Genomic DNA, 17,087 nt, shown 5'->3' on the forward strand with positions numbered 1-17,087 from the left:
CTCGTGGTCATCCTCACCCTTAGGCGGTCAGACGAGGTACAATCCCCAGCAAGTCGTACCCCTCTACGGATGCTCGGCAGGCTTACGGTCTACTGAAACGAATGACGAGGACTTTCAAGACTGGAAGCGCTGCCGAGCTCCGAACGAAGAAGCCTCAGGGTCCATGTTCGCTTGAAGACATGAGGTTCGAATGGCGTTAGTGTTTGGCGACGCAGGACGGACCCTGCTTGACGGTCCGCCCTCGTGCGGCATGATGCATCGTGGCTGACTCCAGATTCTGTGGATATTGCCACGAGGTAAGTGGTCGCGTTTCAGCGGGCGATATCCAAAAGTGGTGTTGACGTTCATCAAGACGCATGCACAGCAGGCTCCAGATGGCGATGATGCTCACCAGAACCAGGTGCTGGGTTCTGAAGGTGGGGCTGAGCTTGGTAAGGCGGGAAGGGATGACCTTGAGCAGGGGTCCTTTTGGGTTGCATTAGCGGCATGATCTGGGTGCGCCTGCCCCCTCTGCCCGCCAATGACAGCAGGACATGCGCTCGGTTGCGCGCATTTGAGCAAGTTACCCACGTCTTGGCGTCCGGGGCTCTGGGTCCACCACGAACTATCAAGGTCATGGCTCTTGCTTGTTCCGTCTTCGTCTCGTCCAGAGCTGCTCCTGCCCTCCATCGACATGAGTAGAATGTTGCTCCAGGCAGCTCCCAGCGCATCCAAGGCTGGCCACGAGCCTGAACAGACTTGACAAAGCCTCCAGGGAGGATCTTAGAGGACCTGGCCCAAAGCTAGAGGTGACCTACTACGGTCTCGGTCCTGAGACGATCATCTCAACACCAAGACATGACGTTCCTCCTGTTGCCCTGGAGGCCGAAACATGAGGCCGAAAACAAATCAATTGTTCTCATACGTCCAATACCTTGCGCTGACACAGCCACCCCATGAAGATAGATAGATGACAGAAAGAACAGCACCAACACTGACGCGACCCATCTGACAAACGGCCGTTGCTCCTAATTAGCCAAGTCGTCTGAAGCAGCAGTGCCAGTAAAGTGATGATCTGTGATGACTTGGCAATCGAAAAGAATTGCTCGCTCATGGCGAGCTAACTGGTCAGCAGAATTTATTACCTGTCAGTGGCGTATGTGCGTGAGTGGGCAGTGTGCTGATAGATGTGCGGAATCCGCGCGCCCAGCCCGCCGCGCCTCTTGAACTTGCTCAATCCACCGCAACCCCTCCGACCTTCCGACGTCGCATCTTACCTCCTCCACAACACCACAATCGGCTCTCGGAACGCGTTGATGCTTTTTGGTCTCCTCAGCGGCGACATGCTTGACTGAAGCTGACAGCCGATTCCCCGAGGACCTCGACAGGCTCGCTCGGCTCATCAGTACTCTGTCCCTCGCCTAATCACCCTGAGAGGAAGGGTACAATCGCTCATTCGATTCTGGCCGCGACTGGATCAACGGCTTCCCACGACTCCCACGACTCCCTCGATTAAACAGGATCTCACTGCTCGCCATGAACCACGAACACCACGGCGGCGGCGGAGGCGGCGGCGGCGCTGGAGGACTTCAGGCCACAAATAAACACCTTGCCGAATCGTACTGGTACATCATCGCAGGCGCCACGGGCTTTGCGGCAGCCATCCGTGGCATCAACTATCTCGAGGGACGCCGACGACTCAGGCGGCACCATACACAGTCTCTCGCGCACCCCACCAAGCCAGACGGCCGTCTGACACAAGCATGGGCGACGGCGACGGCTATCGTCCGTGAAGCGGCCTATCCGCGATTCTTCGTTCCTAAGAAAGGCCTTCGTTGGGCTTCGCCGCCATCGCTCGGCCGCATTATCCTTCTCGTCGCGTACTGGGCCGTCATCATCAACATGATGACAGCCCACGGTGCCATCATCAAGGACGTCTTTTACTGGGAGCGCATCGGTTTCCGCAACGGTTGGACAACAATCATGCAGATGCCGCTGCTTTATCTCTTGTCCATGAAGTTTAACATAATCGGCTACCTCACGGGCACCAGCCACGAGCGACTCAACTGGCTCCATCGATGGGTCGGTCGTACTATGTTCGTGACAGCGACTGTACACGGATTCCACTTCTGGACGCAATGGGAAAGAGCCGAGATTATCGAGATCCAGATGAAAATCTTGCCCATCACAAAGCAAGGACTTGGTGCCTGGGCACTCCTGCTGTGGACCATCCTGACCACCTTCAAGCCCTTCCGACACATGGCCTACGAGCTATTTATCGTCCAGCACGTTTTAACTGCGATCATCTTCCTGTGGCTGGTCTATGTGCACATTCCCGAGCCTGCCCGGCCCTACTTGTGGTTCAGCGTTGCCTGCATCTGTTTCGACCGTCTCGCCCGCTGGGGCCTGCTGCTGTGGCAGAATTTGCGACCAAAGCCGGACAGATCAGACTGCAAGGGAATGAAGCGAATCGGTCACCAGGCACAAGTGAGGACAGTTGGCTCATCGACCACCGTTCTGACGATCAAGGATGTGTCTTTCTCGTGGAAGGCCGGTCAGCATCTCTACCTCTGGCTGCCGCGCCTCGGTCCATTCGAAGCTCACCCGTACACGATTGCATGCGCGCATCAATTGCCCGAAACATGCATCTGCAATAGTGTGCAGCTCGTCATTCGCAAGCACGGCGGGTTTTCCAAGCGACTCCACAACCACGCGCAGAAGATGCAGCAGGCTGGCCGGAGCGAAACACTCACTGCGTTTGTCGTGGGACCTTTCGGAGCGCCCCCACGGTGGGATATCTACGAGACGGTCATTCTCATCTCCGCCTCGACAGGAGCTTCCTTTACGCTTCCCATACTCGAGGCGATCGTGCAGGAACGAACCAAGACGTGCGTGAAGCGGGTCGAGTTTGTATTGACAGCGTGTCAAGGCGAGGAGATTGATTTCTACCTACAAAGGCTGCGCGAGGCAGTGGATCGAGCTCACGGGATGGGTCTCGAATTGACGGTGCATGTCGCTATCACGCGCTCCGATGCCGATATCGAGGCTGTGACGAGCGTTCTCAACGGCGATGGACGAGTTGGCACCACAGAATCGCTCCTACATAGGAGAGGCAACTCTAGCAGCTCAGACGCCGAGGGTGGTGAGATGGAAGAGAAGGATATCATTAGAGCTGCGAACCCTGGGAACCAGCCAGGCTGCCACATGATGAAGGGGAGCTGCTGTGCCGGAGGAAGCTCAAGTAGCGGTGGCTCCGACTTTCTGCGACAGTACACGACGAGACTAGACATTGAGTCACTCATCCGCGAGCCCGTCGAGGCGGCAGGTGGAGAGACGTCAGTGGTGGTATGTGGTGGGCAATCCCTGACGAGTTCTGTACGCAACTGCGTGACACGGTTGTCGGATGAGAGAGCAGTGCACAAGGGAACAGGAGCTCAGGGCATACACCTATATGTGGAGGAGTACTCGTTCTAGATGATGGTCTGAAGATGGCATTATACCCAAAATACAAGAATACAAGAAAGAGACTCTAAATGAATCAGTGACTATGGGGAGAGGCCCCAGGTTTGATGTTGGCGGGAACAATTCCGTCGCAAGCGATGTCACACCGCTACCCCTCCATCCCGGTGAAGGTGTTATGTTTCGGTCAAGCCTCTCACCGAGATGCAGCCAATCACCACAAGGCAATGCACAGCTGCACGCCCAAAAATTTCCCCTCCAACGGGCCCGCGACTGACCTTGGGCTCGACCAACAAACAGCCTTGACTCACACGCAGCACCCCTCGATAGACCCTCTTTCTCTCTTTTTAACCCCTCCTTAATCCGGCCCTACACTACCCCTGGCATGACGAGCCGCCTCTCACAACTTTTCAACCCGTCTTCACTTCGCCCGGCACCGGTACTTTGCCTCCCGTCTCGACAATCGCTGCGCGGTTCCCATCCCTTCTTTGGCCTTGCCTACCAGCTCCCCCGCTCTCCGAATCCGAAGCTAAACGCAAATCGAAGTTCCTCCCACACCATCACAGCCATCCGAAGTCTCGCGACCATGGCCACAGAAGCCCCCGTGGGCGACCTCGCCAGCCAGCTCGAGAAGCTCAACGTCGGCAAGCTCGAGGCGTTCCCCAACTCCCACCCCGACCTCAACCCTGTCGACGTCTACCGATCACACATTGCCTCCCTCCTCCACGATGTCTCTGGCGTTGAGAAGTCCCTGATCTACAATGCCCTGCAATGGACAGCCACACTCGAGAACGGCGATCTTCTGCTGCCCGTGCCCGCCCTTCGCGTCAAGGGCAAGAAGCCCCATGAGCTGACCGAAGAGTGGCTCGCCAAGGTACGTCACGCGAACGCTTGTCCTCCTCCTCCTCCTCCTCCTCTTGCCAGCCGGCGCGACAGTAAACACGCGGCTAACATGCCGCAACCTAGTTCCCCGAGTCCCCTCTCATCGAAAAGCCCGTTCCTTTCAACAACGGCTCCTTCATTCAGTTTTGGTTCAAGGCCGCGCCTCTCGCCCAGCTCGTCATTCCTCAGATTCAGCAGCGCACCGAGGATTTTGGCAAGAACCCCCGCAACGGCCTCCGGGATCCCCAAGACCCCTCCAAGGGCCAGAAGCACATGATTGTCGAGTTCAGCAGCCCCAACATTGCCAAGCCCTTCCACGCTGGTCACCTTCGCAGCACCATCATTGGCGGTTTCCTCTCCCACCTGTACGCGGGCGCCGGCTGGAAGGTCACCCGCATCAACTACCTCGGCGACTGGGGCAAGCAGTACGGCCTCCTGGCGCTCGGCTACGAGAAGTACGGTGACGAGAAGGCGCTCGAGACGGACCCCATCAACCACCTATTTCAGGTCTACGTCAAGATCAACAACGATCTCGCCGAGGAGAAGGAGAAGATCGCCGCGCTCGAGAAGGAGGGCAAGGATGCCAGCGAGCTTAAGAATGAGGGTCTCGACGAGCAGGCTCGCCGCTACTTCAAGGCCATGAACGACGGCGAGCAGGCGGCGCTCGCGCAGTGGAAGAAGTTCCGTGACCTCAGTATCGTTCGCTACAAGCAGACGTACGCCCAGCTCAACGTCACCTTTGACGAGTACTCGGGCGAGTCGCAGGTGTCGGAGGAGGACATGGCCGCCTCGGCCAAGACGCTCGAGGACAAGGACATCTCCGAGGTGTCGGACGGTGCCGTGGTCATCAACTTCCAGAAGCACGTCGCAGGCAAGGCCGGCAAGTCGTTGGAGAAGCCCGTCATTAAGAAGCGTGACGGCAGTAAGTCAACCTCTCCAATAAGTCCGTCCGGCATAAGTGACTGACATGGCGTAGCTGCGCTGTACCTTACTCGTGATATCAGCGAGCTGCTGCACCGCGAGAAGAAGTACAACTTTGACCACATGATCTACGTTGTTGCGTCGCAACAAGATCTGCACCTGAAGCAGTTGTTCAAGATTATCGAGCTCATGGGCTTTACTGACACGGCCAAGAAGGTCCAGCACGTCAACTTTGGCATGGTACTCGGTATGAGCACTCGCAAGGGCGTACGTATACCCATTCTCTTGCTGTAAAGATGACATGGCTAATTTGAATTACAGACTGTTAAGTTCCTGAGCGATATCATTCGCGACGTTTCTGACCACATGCATGATGTCATGAGGAAGGTTAGTAACATCAGGCACGACCTTGACAGGCCCAAGCTAATGTGGCCAATAGAACGAGGAGAAGTATAAGCAGGTTGAGAACCCAGATGCCGTCGCTGAGACACTCGGTATCAGCGCCATCATGGTGCAAGACATGACGGGCAAGCGCCAGAACTCGTACACCTTCTCCCTCGAGGCCATGACAAGCTTCGAGGGCGACACGGGCCCCTACCTTCAATACGCCCACGCCCGTCTGTCGTCCATCATGCGCAAGGCCAACATTCCCGAGGCGGACCTTGTCGACGCCGACCTGAGCCTACTCACCGAGAAGCACGCGACGGAGCTCATTCGCATGCTGTCGCAGTACCCCGACACGGTGCAGAACACCCTCAAGACGCTCGAGCCGACGACGGTGCTTACGTACCTGTTCAAGCTGACGCACGTGCTCAGCAGCTCCTACGACGTGCTGAGGGTCGTTGGCAGCGAGCCCGAGGTGCTCAAGGCCCGTCTGGCCCTGTATTACTCCACCAGGACCGTCCTGGCGAACGGCATGAGGTTGCTGGGTCTGTCGCCTGTTCAGAGGTATGTAGAGGCAATGCCGCGACGGTCGTTGTACGTGCTGACAGCGCTGCAGGATGTAAGGAAGGAAAGTCACGATGTCGCATGTGGTAGTAAAGGAGCACCGCCTTGGTGTCACGGCTTGCCAGGGATTAAGCGATTGAGAGGATCGCGTCACTTTGATGACGAGTTGTCTCTTGCTAACAGCTATTATGAGTCGAGAGCTGTAGTTGTGGCCAACGCGTATCGGCGAAGACAAAAAAAGTATAATTTCAAACCACCGCCGCCAGTCCCTCAACACGTGATGCATGACACACCTCGAATCCGGGTTTCCTTGTCGTTCTCCTGCCAACCAATGGTGTTCACTGTTCTCTTGTTTCAGATATTCTTGTTCCCAAGCTGGCGCACCAGGGATTCCGGCCGCCCCTGTTGGGGAAGTCCGGTGGCCACGGCCTTGGCGGCCCCCTATCATCGGTGTTTTCGGAACCTGCCGTGCACGTCTGATCCTTGCATTGCCGAATTGTGCATCCTCATTGACGTAGATCGGACTCTCGTTGCTCTGGTTGGCGTTTTCTTGTGGAGGTACTATTCCCTGCATCTGGATTGTGGCGTGCGTGCTGCCGATCTCCTTCCCGCGGAGGCCATCTCGTCGATGTAACGACACCAACGTCGATTGTGAGCTGGAAGGTCATGATCATCTCCATGATCCATCGTGTGATGTTGTCTATGTGCAGCCCTCGAAATCAAGCTTGATCTTTTGGCCTCGTCACAAGTGGTGCCTTCAGACGATGCAATATGAGCCCAGGCCCTTATCTCGGGGTTTAATCTGTATGTTCCAGAGTCGTTGGGCTCCCCCGGGAAGAAACCCCGTCTGATGACGAAAGAGTCCTGCACCTGAAATTGGAACGGTGTTTTTCGGGACTTGGCTTCCGTTCTTGACCTGTAGCAGGAACAACATTGGGCATCAGGATACTGTGCCATTTGGGCCCACCTCGTAATCAACCGGCCTGAGAGTCCGTCCAACGATGCTTTTGCTTTCTGTGGGAGAGTGGACGGGTCCCCGTTCTGTCCAGCACCTTAGACCGTGTGTATGCTTTTGCTCCCTTTGCTCCCTGCGCGGAAGACCATCTCATGCGTCGGACAGAATATGCCTAGTCTCTCGGGCTGGGCATGCACCTCGTTAGAGTGCGTGCCACACAATACTTGTCGTTGGCTTCGGGACGATCGGGTGAGCTTTGTGGGCTCAGCCTTGACGCCACGTCGTATACGGAGTTGCTTCGTGGTCTGAGATGAACAGTAGGTTGTATCTTTTTTTAGGCTGCCCAGCTGCTGAACGCCAACATGCATTGTCCGGTGGGCTTGGCCTGCGGACAGAAGGTCATCGAAAGCCGAGTGGTGGTATCTCTCTGCATGGCCAGTTCATAAGCCTAGACTTTGGCTTTTTGGGTCCCCCAGGCCAGGTAATTCCCTACTCGTTCTGCCTTTTTGCTTGTCTTCCCTCTGAATTGCAGCACATTTCTCTATTCCTCACGAGATTTGAGTGATACCACAGCCATGGTGGGCCTAGTACTGGTCGTGGCAGGCGTTTTATGCCTTGGCCTGTACCAACTATATGTTTCTATCACCACGAAGAAAAAGCTGCCGGATGGCGCAAAACCCCTGCCTGGTCCGATGAGTAGGTGTCTTCTCACAAGCCCTTCTGTCGCCCATCGCAGACACTGACCAGCCCAGACCTACCCTTCATCGGCCGCGTCCATGATGTCCCAGCTGAAGGTAGCTGGCTCAAGTTTCACGAATGGGGCCAAAAGTACGGCCCCATCTACACAATGGACATGTTCGGCTCAACCCACATCTGGATCTCCTCCGAGTCGGTCGCTACAGATCTCCTCTCCCGCCGCAGCACAATCTACTCGGACCGCCCCGTCATCCCGAACCTGCCTGACAACCGCTACAGCGGCAACTACCTCGCCCTCGCCGGCCGCAACGATACGTGGAAGCGCCAGCGCAAGCTCGCCCACGGCCTCATGTCCGTCTCGGCGGCCCAAGACCTGCATGCGTACCCGACGCGCGAGCGCGACCGCCTTCTGTGGCTCGTGGCGACGCAGCCCGCCGAGTACAGGGAGTGGATCGAGCAGTTCACGTCGCGGACCGTCGCGAGGCTGTCGTGGGGCAGCGCGGCGCCGGCCGACACGCTGCGCGTCACGACACAGGGATTGCTCGAGACTATCAGCCCCGCCGGTGCGCTGCCGAACGTTGTTTCTTTCCTTGCCGGCCTGCCGAGGTGGGCTTCTCCCTGGAAGCGGAGGGAGGCGGCACGACACGCTGTCGAAGAGAAGCTGTTCACGCGGTGCGTGGCTTCGGTGCGGGAGGGCATGGAGGGCAGCGAGGCGCGGCCGAGCTTTGTGCAGACCTTCCTGTCCGATAGAAGCCCCGGCGGGAAGTATGCTGATGTAGAGGTGTGGGATGCCATGTACACTGTCGGCCAGATGGCTATCGCTGGGGCCCTGACGATTGGGAGCCCCATTCAAAGTTTCCTGTTGGCAATGCTGCATTTCCCCGAGTGGCAGAGAAAACTCCAAGAGGAGATAGAGACCGTCTGCGAAGGACGGTGTCCCCAGTGGTCTGACCGGGAAAGGCTGCCCATGGTAAGAGCTGTGGTCAAAGAGGTGCTGCGGTGGAGGCCACCCGTGCCAACAGGTATTCCGCATGCGGTGGAAAAGGATGATGTGTACGAGGGATACTTCATCCCCAAGGGCGCAACCATTCATGCTCTCGAGTGGTAAGCTTCGACTACAGTATGACGCGGGATACAAAGCTAACAACGTAGGTCCATCACTCGCGATCCCGTCATGTATCCCGACCCCGAAATCTTCAACCCCGCCCGCTGGCTCGAAGAGTCTTACCCGACGTACAAAGCACCACTCACTACTTACCCCAATCTCGCAAACTACAGTCAGTTTGGCTTCGGTCGGCGGACCTGTCAAGGCGTCTCCATCGTGGAGCAGGACTTGTTCCTGACGATGGGTGGGTTGGCGTGGGCAATGGATATAATTCCGAAGAGGCGGCCCGATGGCAGTGCTGTGCCAGTCCACTGGAACGACTTCACGCCACTCCTCATCGCTAAGCCCGCCGCATTTGAGTTTGATGTCATTGTACGGAAGGGAAGAGAAAGTCTTTTGCGGCAGATGCATGAAGAGGCAGGGAGCGGGGATGATGTAGAGAAACAAGCGTTCAATGGGCAGGCCACCAAGGAGGGTCTGTTCACGAAGGAGGCCAGTGATCTCTCTGAGGTCAAGGGCCAGTATCAAGATTTTGAGAAAGGCGATGCTCACATGCAACGCACGCAGTGCTGAGGATTGGGGCTAATGTAGTTTTTGCAAGTTTCCAATAATAAACACCTTAGACTAAACAAAGGATCAACGGCAAACCATGAGGTATGGCCGAAAAATGAATAGAAGTTTGCTTTCTTCTCCTCCAGCCACCTCCAGTGACCCTGTGCTGCAACGAACCCTTGTTTGATGGAACACATGAGTAAACTGTCCCTTGATGTTCTGGCCCACTTGGCTCGGTTTGTGTTTCTGTTCATTCCGCCCGGCAGGTGATTTAAAGGCAGTCCAAATCGGCAATGCCAGTTAGGATTGCTGCAACTGAAGAGGTATAAGGGTCAAAGTATTTGTAATGACTAAAACTGCGCTGCAGGCGCCTGATGTCGGCTTGGTGTTAGACGAGAATTGATGCCCCAAATTGGGTACTCAAGCAGCCTGATCGATCAATTTTACCACTAAGCTCTGGTCCCAAGGCTCTGGCAATTTGAGTAGGCGGGCCTCATGGCGCTGATATTCCATCATTTGAAGTGGATTTGCGTAGATGATTATGATGATGATGATGATATATTTAATCGCCTTGAAATCCCCTAGGGGCAAACGGATTGGATTTGCGTATCCCCAGACTATGATGCCGCGCCAGAATACAGAGCACGTCGTATATGATATTTCTAGTCGTTTGCAGTTTGATGCTCCGCCTGAAACAGGACTTGCAGGCCAGGCACCTGGAGTGTGCTGAAGGTTAGTTCCGTGATCTATCGCCTCTTCTGTACATCGCAACGTGAGCCGGCATCGAGACTGACTTCCAAATGAGTGTGTTGCGCCTGGGAAAGGGAGTCACCCGCCAGGCCCTACAACTTTCTAATTCTTGGTGAAGTAGTGTTCGAAGTTATAAGATACGGCCTTGTTCAAGACGTCGGCCCATCTTTCCATGGCAGGCGAACAAAATAATTCCATCAAATTCAAGGCTCGTTCCACTTTCCCTTGACAGAACAGTCAAAGCTGAATACAAAGCTAGAGCGATAGGCAGTGCTTGATTTGGCTTAGAGAATGACAGCTTGAACTCATTCGCGCGGCTCTTTACTTACAATACACGGGTAGGCATTCTTCAAAGATTTGTGATGGGAGAAAAGCTGTTGTTAGTGACGGCCTGACTCCGTACATACGCCGGGACCCCTGGTCGTACTTCGGCGGCGTTGTCAGTGATCTTCGAATAAAAACAGGATCTTTCGTGGTGGCTAAGCAATGGAGTGTCCTGACCGGTTTCTCCGAGGGCCGTTCCTCCTTTTGGTTGGCTAAGTTGCCTAAGTTGAGCTGAGATGGGAAGAATCTCCATGGAAAAACACCTCAGCCTTCCTAGACAACCTCAGCGCCATTTTCGCGGGGAAATCCGTCATGCACCCCACAGATCAGGCCTGGGGTACATGTCTCTATTTGATTTGGGTGGATCTGACAGGTTATCCGCCCTAGCCTCTAGAAACCATCGGACGCGAATGGGGTCCCGATCCAGCTCGAACCCCAGAAGATATTTCAGAACCTTGGTTGTATCCCCCGCTTCTCCGGAGAATTAGGAACCTGGTGGGCGGATGGTTCACGCACCATAACGAGTTGACATCGTCAAACGGGCTTCGAGTATCTATATAAGCGGTATCGTTCGCCCAGTATGATCTTCAACGCTAAATTTCAACTCCTCCTCACGACACTTAGCTCTTCATCCGATTATGCCAAAAATGGAGCGTCGCGTTTCGGAGTGTGACGTTCAGGCCGTGGATCTCGGCAAGGTCGATATTGTCCACGATGAAAAGGCCCAAGATATCACCGCGATCACATCGGCCTTCGCCAATTTGACGCGAGGTCAAGCTATTAGAAAGTTCTGGCGCCTCTATGGCACGATACTTTTGACCTCTGTCGGAGCCATGTGAGTGTGCCAAACGATGCTCCGCGCGCAACAGACCAACTGACCTGTCTCGGAACAGGTACGCTGGTTATGCCGCCTCCGTTATTGGTAGCATCATTGCCAATGAGGGTTTCATCCGGCAATTTGCGACTGTCACTGACTCGGAGACGGGGGCGCGTGTTCTCGCCTCGACGCATGTGTCGTTGTGGCAGGCCATCAACTTCGTTGCTCAGATTTTCATCCAAATGATCGCCCCCATCACTGCTGATCGCTTTGGTCGCAAGTTCAACATGTGGGCTTTGACAATCTTTCTCACAGCTGTAAGGACCATCCACAATTGCTCTCAATGTTGAACCCTTGCTGACGGTCAGCCCGCAGTCAATCATATTCTCCATCGTCGCCAAGACTTGGGAGGTCATCCTAGTTTCCCGCATCAGCAGTGGCATGGCGGGAGGTCTTCTCGGATCTTCAATCATGATATATATGTCAGAGACTGCCATGCCGCAATTCAGAGGTGCTCTTCTTGCTAGCTTTTCTCTCTTTTTCGCTGTGGGCCAGCTATTCCTTGCTGTTGGGCTGAAGATCCTCGAGGATACTGCGCCACTTAGGTTTCGGAACATATTCTACTCCGAGTTCGTCCTGTTCGGTCTCTGGCTGATTCCCATGGTCTACCTCCCAGAGTCTCCCGGTTCGTATATCATCTACCATTCCTACAATCATGTGTCTAACAGGCGAATTAAGTATGGTATGCCCTACATGACCGTCCGGACGACGCCAAGAAAGCTCTCCGCCGTCTCGTTGGGAATGTGGATGGCTACGATGTCGACCACGAGTACGATGTTATCAAGTACGAAGCGGACGAGTCCACCCGCCTACAACTCCAGAGCGGCAACACTGAGTGGCGCGCCTTCTTCACAAAGACGAACATGAAACGCACCATCATCTCCACACTGCCTTTCACCATGCAGAACTTTGTCGGCGCGCCCCTGTTCTTTAATTATGCCACCTACTTCTTCTCGCTTGCTCAGCTCGATGACCCTTTCCTCGGAAACCTTATCATCCAACTTGTGCTAGTTGCAGGCATTATATCTTCGTTCTATCTCGTTGATAAGACCGGCCGCCGCACCCTTGTGCTCATCGGAGGCGCATTCATGTCTTTGTTGTGCTTCATCGTGGGCGGACTCGGTTTCTTGACGCCAAACGCGGCTACTGGGTCAGCTCTGGTGGCTTTGTCTTCCATCTGGGCCTTCACCTATGCCATTTCTGTTGCCCCAATTGGTATGCTTCATCCTTCGCCTTATCAACTCGGATTCTTACAAGCCGGCAGGATGGATCAGTCTTGTCGAATTGTCGAGTCCGCTTTTTCGCGCCAAGACTACAGCGCTGGCATCGATAATTCAGTCCGCATCGGGCGTGCTTTTCGTAAGCCTTCATTCACAGCTTCATTCCGAGGATCGAAAGAGATTGGCTAACATGGCGAATGAGTAGAACTATACTGTTCCTCTCATGTTGTCCAACCAGAACGCCGGCTGGGGTCAGAAAATTGGTCTCTTTTTTGGAGGCATCTCTGTTGTTTACATGATCCCGGTGTTTTTCATGTTTCCTGAGACAAAGGGTAGGACATATCAAGAGCTGGATGAGTTATTTGAGAGGCATGTTAAAGCCTGGAACTTTGCCAAGACCGAGACATCCCACCAAAGGAGCGTTGATGCAAGGCTTGGTCACTCAATCTGATGATGGAGTTACTGGAAGGCAAGAGAGAGGTCAGTTCGATAGTCATAAGTGGCGTGGCATTGGTGGATTATGAATAAATGGCCACAGAGTCCATCAAAAGCGACTCCGCCACGCTTAACACAAAGTGCCCATAGATTCCAAGGCAGCGCCTCCATGATCTTGAAGGACGCTCAAGGCAATTGCATGTGATTTTGACAGGCGAAATTTTGTGTGATACACGCTAATGCCACGTCGTTTTCTCACTGCGAGATTTTGTTTGGGTGCATTTGGTTTATAGCCGTTAAATTTCCACCACCTGCTGGAGCACGAGGTGTTCTTGATGTCATGAAGCCAAGATCCCAGCTAATTCCTCCGAAACCTTCGAATTCAACGATGTGATGACATCAAGCAACTGCGAGAAAAGTGCATTGGCACGAGCGGCTAAGACCTGATCATCCGTCTGGTGGGCAATGCCCAACAACTCCACGCCGGCCTGGCGCAGTTTCTCTGCCTGCCGAGTTCTCAGTCAAAAGCAATAGATATGGGATTGATTATAGGGTCAGTGTGACTTACGCCTGGTTCACCGTTGGCCTGCAAGCTTTCGAACGGGACCGACTTGACTGCCAAAAGCATGTCGTTGCTGATTTTTAACCTGCGCATGGCGAGCATAGAGCCGTCATTTGTCAGACCAAACAGGTGACACAAGCCGTGTTTCTCCGCTTGTCGAATAATGGCGAGCCGAAGGCAGTGGTATGTGATTACAAGGTTCGTCTTCTGGGCCCAAAATGAGCGACGCTGCTGCAGCGAGACAACTTCATCAGGCGCGGAGTAGGAGTCGGGATTCGCCAGCCATGGCGGCAAGTCGTCAAGAAGCGCACAGAAGGAGAGATAGGCGTGCATGATAGCGTTGGCGCGCGGTACCGGCGTCCCAGCTTCGCTCTGTGGTGCTCGCGCACGCGCGTGGGCAATCATCTTCATGTCAAGGAGGATGTCCGTGCCTGATCTCCAGAGGTGGGTCGACATGTGGAAAGCGGTCATCGTTTTCTCTTCAAATGGAAAGGAAGATTCTCCGTGAAGTAAGCCTACCTGCGACGGGCCCTCGATGGCCAGGGTAATGGGTTGCTCGAGGCATAGATCCATTATCATGGAGGGGACGCCGTTCAAGACTAACGCTGACTTGTCGCCCTGGTACATACACCAAAATATGCGCCGTAATCGCTGTGCCTCTATGTCCTCAACCCCAGTAAGCGACGTCTCGTCATATAGTCGAAGGGTGATAGCCAGAGACCAGGCGGAACGAAGTAGATGCATGGCTGCGCGGATCTTCCCAAAGAAGTGAAGAGTGTTTGACTGGAAATACCGGAGGAGAAGGGAACTTGAATTTGGATGCTCTATGTCAAAGTCTTCATAGCAGGAGAGCATGTTTCTTGATGCCGAGAGAAAGACTTTTGCGAGGTCAGAAGCGTCGTAAGGGGTGACTGGGTGTGGTTCCGCCAGGGTGCACATTACGGCGCAGAGAGCAGTAAGTAATGTGTACGATCTCATCTCTTCGAGAGTGAACCCACTATCATCTTCTCCGCCGTTCACTGATGTCGTGGATGGTGAAACGGGATGCTGCCGGGATGCAGTCAAAAGAGGGATGGCACTATACAGACTCTCGATATGGACCGCGGGACAAAAGGGAAACCTATACATGACAAATTTGTCGATCCATTTGCCGGCGAGGTCCTGGGGTTGTCCATATTTGCAGATGGCTGTTAAGAAATTTCTGTGTGTTTGAAGAGATACCGACTCAACACCAAGGGTGGATTGGCGAGGCGTGCAAGCGTGTTGGCCAGCTCCGATGAAGCTGGCTGTCAATCCTGGTGTTGCTATGGAGCGAGCATGAACTGATTCTGGTGAGTGAGACGATATGACATGATTAGAATGTCTAGCCTCGCTTTCTGACGTGACGTGGTCATCAAGTGGTGCGTGGATTGTGATCGCATCATTGAAGCTCGGCTCGTGTGCTGCTGGTGATGTCGCAAGGGTGTCATTGCCAGAAGGGACTTCGGAGGGCTTCTGGGCGATAGGCTTTGGCCCTCGTCTTCGTCGGGGTGCCTCGTACTTGCATGTGGTCCCGTAAAGCTGGCAATTCCGGCACAGGGGCGCCTTGGAGTCGCACTTGATCTTGCGGACGCGACAGGCGTCGCACGCCATGGTCGACACGCTGCGTCTCATCGCCCGAATTGGCTTGGACGGCGTGACTTGCACACGTTGAGGTGATTGGAGTATCGAATAAAACCCCAGGTTGGTAGCTCGTTCGTCTGTTAGTTTGCGGACACCAGTACCTGGACGATGGGCTGCCTTTAAATTTCCACGGAGAAACTAGCCACCAGCCGTGGTCGGCCTTATACCCTCAACTGTGCGGGGTTGCAGGTTGATCATGGCGAACATTTGCACTGGCGCGGTACGGAACATACGACAATGGGACTGTGGCGTTCCGTTTTGCCTGGGTGAGTGGTAATCTTTTACCAAAGGCATGTCGCGGTGTTGTCGATTTGCCTGCGCGACACCCGTAAATGTCTGTCAGACCAAGCAGGGATCGCTCGCCAAGAAGCATGACGCTCAGTGTCCGGTACTCTGCCAACCTCAGCGTGGAGAAAACTACAGAAGAGATCGCGTGTCTGTTTCCAGGTTCGGCGCATCACGAGCAGTTTTGAACATGTCGGACGTGTTCGAGCCTAGAAAGAGTCACAGGTAGTCAACAATGGACCTGTTCGCTCAGTGGGCGATGATCGGTCTTCGCTTTCGGAGTTAACCAATCCACGAAAGACCCCTCACAAATGTTATGACGTGTAACGGCATGGACGTTCGCTGACAAACGTCCAACCCGGCTCAGTACAATAACGTTTCGTACAACTGGCACCCATCCTTTGAGCAGAAATCGTTCGATAGCCCATCTTGACGTCCAGCACCTTTCATAGCATTTCAAAATGGCTCCTGCGAGGATCGGCGTCGTCACTGGCGCAAACAAGGGCATCGGCTTGGCCATCGGTAAGAGTCCCCGTCGTAATTTGTGACGAAGACCTAGCCGGCTTACTCTCGCTATAGTCCGTCAACTGGCGCTTCAGTACCCAATGTCACACATTGAGAACGGCTCATTTTTGATCTATCTGACCTCCCGCGACGACATCCGCGGCAGAGAAGCTGTCGCATCTCTAGAACAGGAACTCCAGAAATCTAGGGTCCTGGCTACAGAAGGGGGAACCACTGAAATCAAGCATCATCAACTGGATATCTCCGACTCGAAAAGCATTGAGACGCTTGCAAACTTCCTTGGCAAGGAGCACCCAGATGGCATTGATTTCGTCATCAATAACGCCGGTATTGCCCTCGAGGGCTTCAGTAAGTCCGAGATGATCGAGACGGCGACGACGCCAGACTGACGGTCGCCAAGACAATGATGTGGTGAAGAAGACGATCGCGTGCAATTACTACAGCACGCTGGAGGCCACGCGTGCCTGGATCCCCACCCTCAAGTCCGATGGCCGCATCGTCAACGTGGCCTCCATCTCCGGCGCGCTAAACAAGTACTCCCGCAGCATCAGGGACCGTTTCATTAAGGCAAAGGCCGTCGATGATGTCACGAATCTCATGGAAGAGTTCACAGCTGCCGTTGCGAAGGGTACGCATGAGGCTGACGGATGGCCCAGTGCTGCGTATGCCGTGTCGAAAGCTGGCGAGATCGCGCAGACGAGGGCGATTGCAAAGGAATTGAAGGACGACGGCAGCAAGATTCTCATTAACTCTTGCCATCCCGGCTGGGTCGTGACTGATATGACCAAGGGCAAGGGGACGAAGACGGCCGATCAGGGAGCGCAGACGCCGGTCCAACTGGCGATTGAGGATATTGGCGGCAAGTCCGGCACGTACTGGTCTGACGAGAGGGAGGTCGACTGGACTGCTTGAAGTGGGTTGGCTAGCTTGGACAGCAGTCCATATCAAAG

General features: G+C 54.6%; 6 protein-coding genes across 6 annotated transcripts; 5 read left to right on the forward strand and 1 right to left on the reverse strand.

Annotated features, from left to right (window-relative positions):
- Positions 1-1,515: 1,515 nt before the first annotated feature.
- D7B24_002733 (uncharacterized protein) lies at positions 1,516-3,453 on the forward strand (the record flags this gene model as incomplete). Its single annotated transcript, XM_028636934.1, has 1 exon — positions 1,516-3,453. The coding sequence occupies one exon, from the start codon at positions 1,516-1,518 to the stop codon at positions 3,451-3,453; it is 1,938 nt and encodes a 645-aa protein (XP_028497513.1).
- A 571-nt stretch (positions 3,454-4,024) lies between these two features.
- RARS2 (Arginyl-tRNA synthetase) lies at positions 4,025-6,248 on the forward strand (the record flags this gene model as incomplete). Its single annotated transcript, XM_028636935.1, has 6 exons — positions 4,025-4,312; positions 4,405-5,242; positions 5,297-5,508; positions 5,563-5,628; positions 5,681-6,189; positions 6,242-6,248. The coding sequence occupies 6 exons, from the start codon at positions 4,025-4,027 to the stop codon at positions 6,246-6,248; spliced, it is 1,920 nt and encodes a 639-aa protein (XP_028497514.1).
- A 1,471-nt stretch (positions 6,249-7,719) lies between these two features.
- Positions 7,720-9,518, forward strand: D7B24_002735 (uncharacterized protein; the record flags this gene model as incomplete). The annotated part of the gene is made up of 3 exons (XM_028636936.1): positions 7,720-7,840; positions 7,897-8,944; positions 8,993-9,518. The coding sequence occupies 3 exons, from the start codon at positions 7,720-7,722 to the stop codon at positions 9,516-9,518; spliced, it is 1,695 nt and encodes a 564-aa protein (XP_028497515.1).
- A 1,700-nt stretch (positions 9,519-11,218) lies between these two features.
- Positions 11,219-13,119, forward strand: D7B24_002736 (uncharacterized protein; the record flags this gene model as incomplete). Its single annotated transcript, XM_028636937.1, has 6 exons — positions 11,219-11,406; positions 11,465-11,705; positions 11,764-12,073; positions 12,127-12,663; positions 12,713-12,807; positions 12,874-13,119. The coding sequence occupies 6 exons, from the start codon at positions 11,219-11,221 to the stop codon at positions 13,117-13,119; spliced, it is 1,617 nt and encodes a 538-aa protein (XP_028497516.1).
- A 322-nt stretch (positions 13,120-13,441) lies between these two features.
- Positions 13,442-15,558, reverse strand: D7B24_002737 (uncharacterized protein; the record flags this gene model as incomplete). The annotated part of the gene is made up of 3 exons (XM_028636938.1): positions 13,442-13,609; positions 13,672-15,395; positions 15,495-15,558. The coding sequence occupies 3 exons, from the start codon at positions 15,556-15,558 to the stop codon at positions 13,442-13,444; spliced, it is 1,956 nt and encodes a 651-aa protein (XP_028497517.1).
- Positions 15,559-16,073: 515 nt separating this feature from the next.
- Positions 16,074-17,049, forward strand: D7B24_002738 (uncharacterized protein; the record flags this gene model as incomplete). The annotated part of the gene is made up of 3 exons (XM_028636939.1): positions 16,074-16,134; positions 16,192-16,485; positions 16,538-17,049. The coding sequence occupies 3 exons, from the start codon at positions 16,074-16,076 to the stop codon at positions 17,047-17,049; spliced, it is 867 nt and encodes a 288-aa protein (XP_028497518.1).
- Positions 17,050-17,087: the final 38 nt, after the last annotated feature.

Source organism: Verticillium nonalfalfae, assembly GCF_003724135.2.
Source record: "Verticillium nonalfalfae strain VnAa140/NRRL 66861 chromosome Unknown scaffold_17, whole genome shotgun sequence".
Lineage (NCBI taxonomy): Eukaryota > Fungi > Ascomycota > Sordariomycetes > Glomerellales > Plectosphaerellaceae > Verticillium > Verticillium nonalfalfae.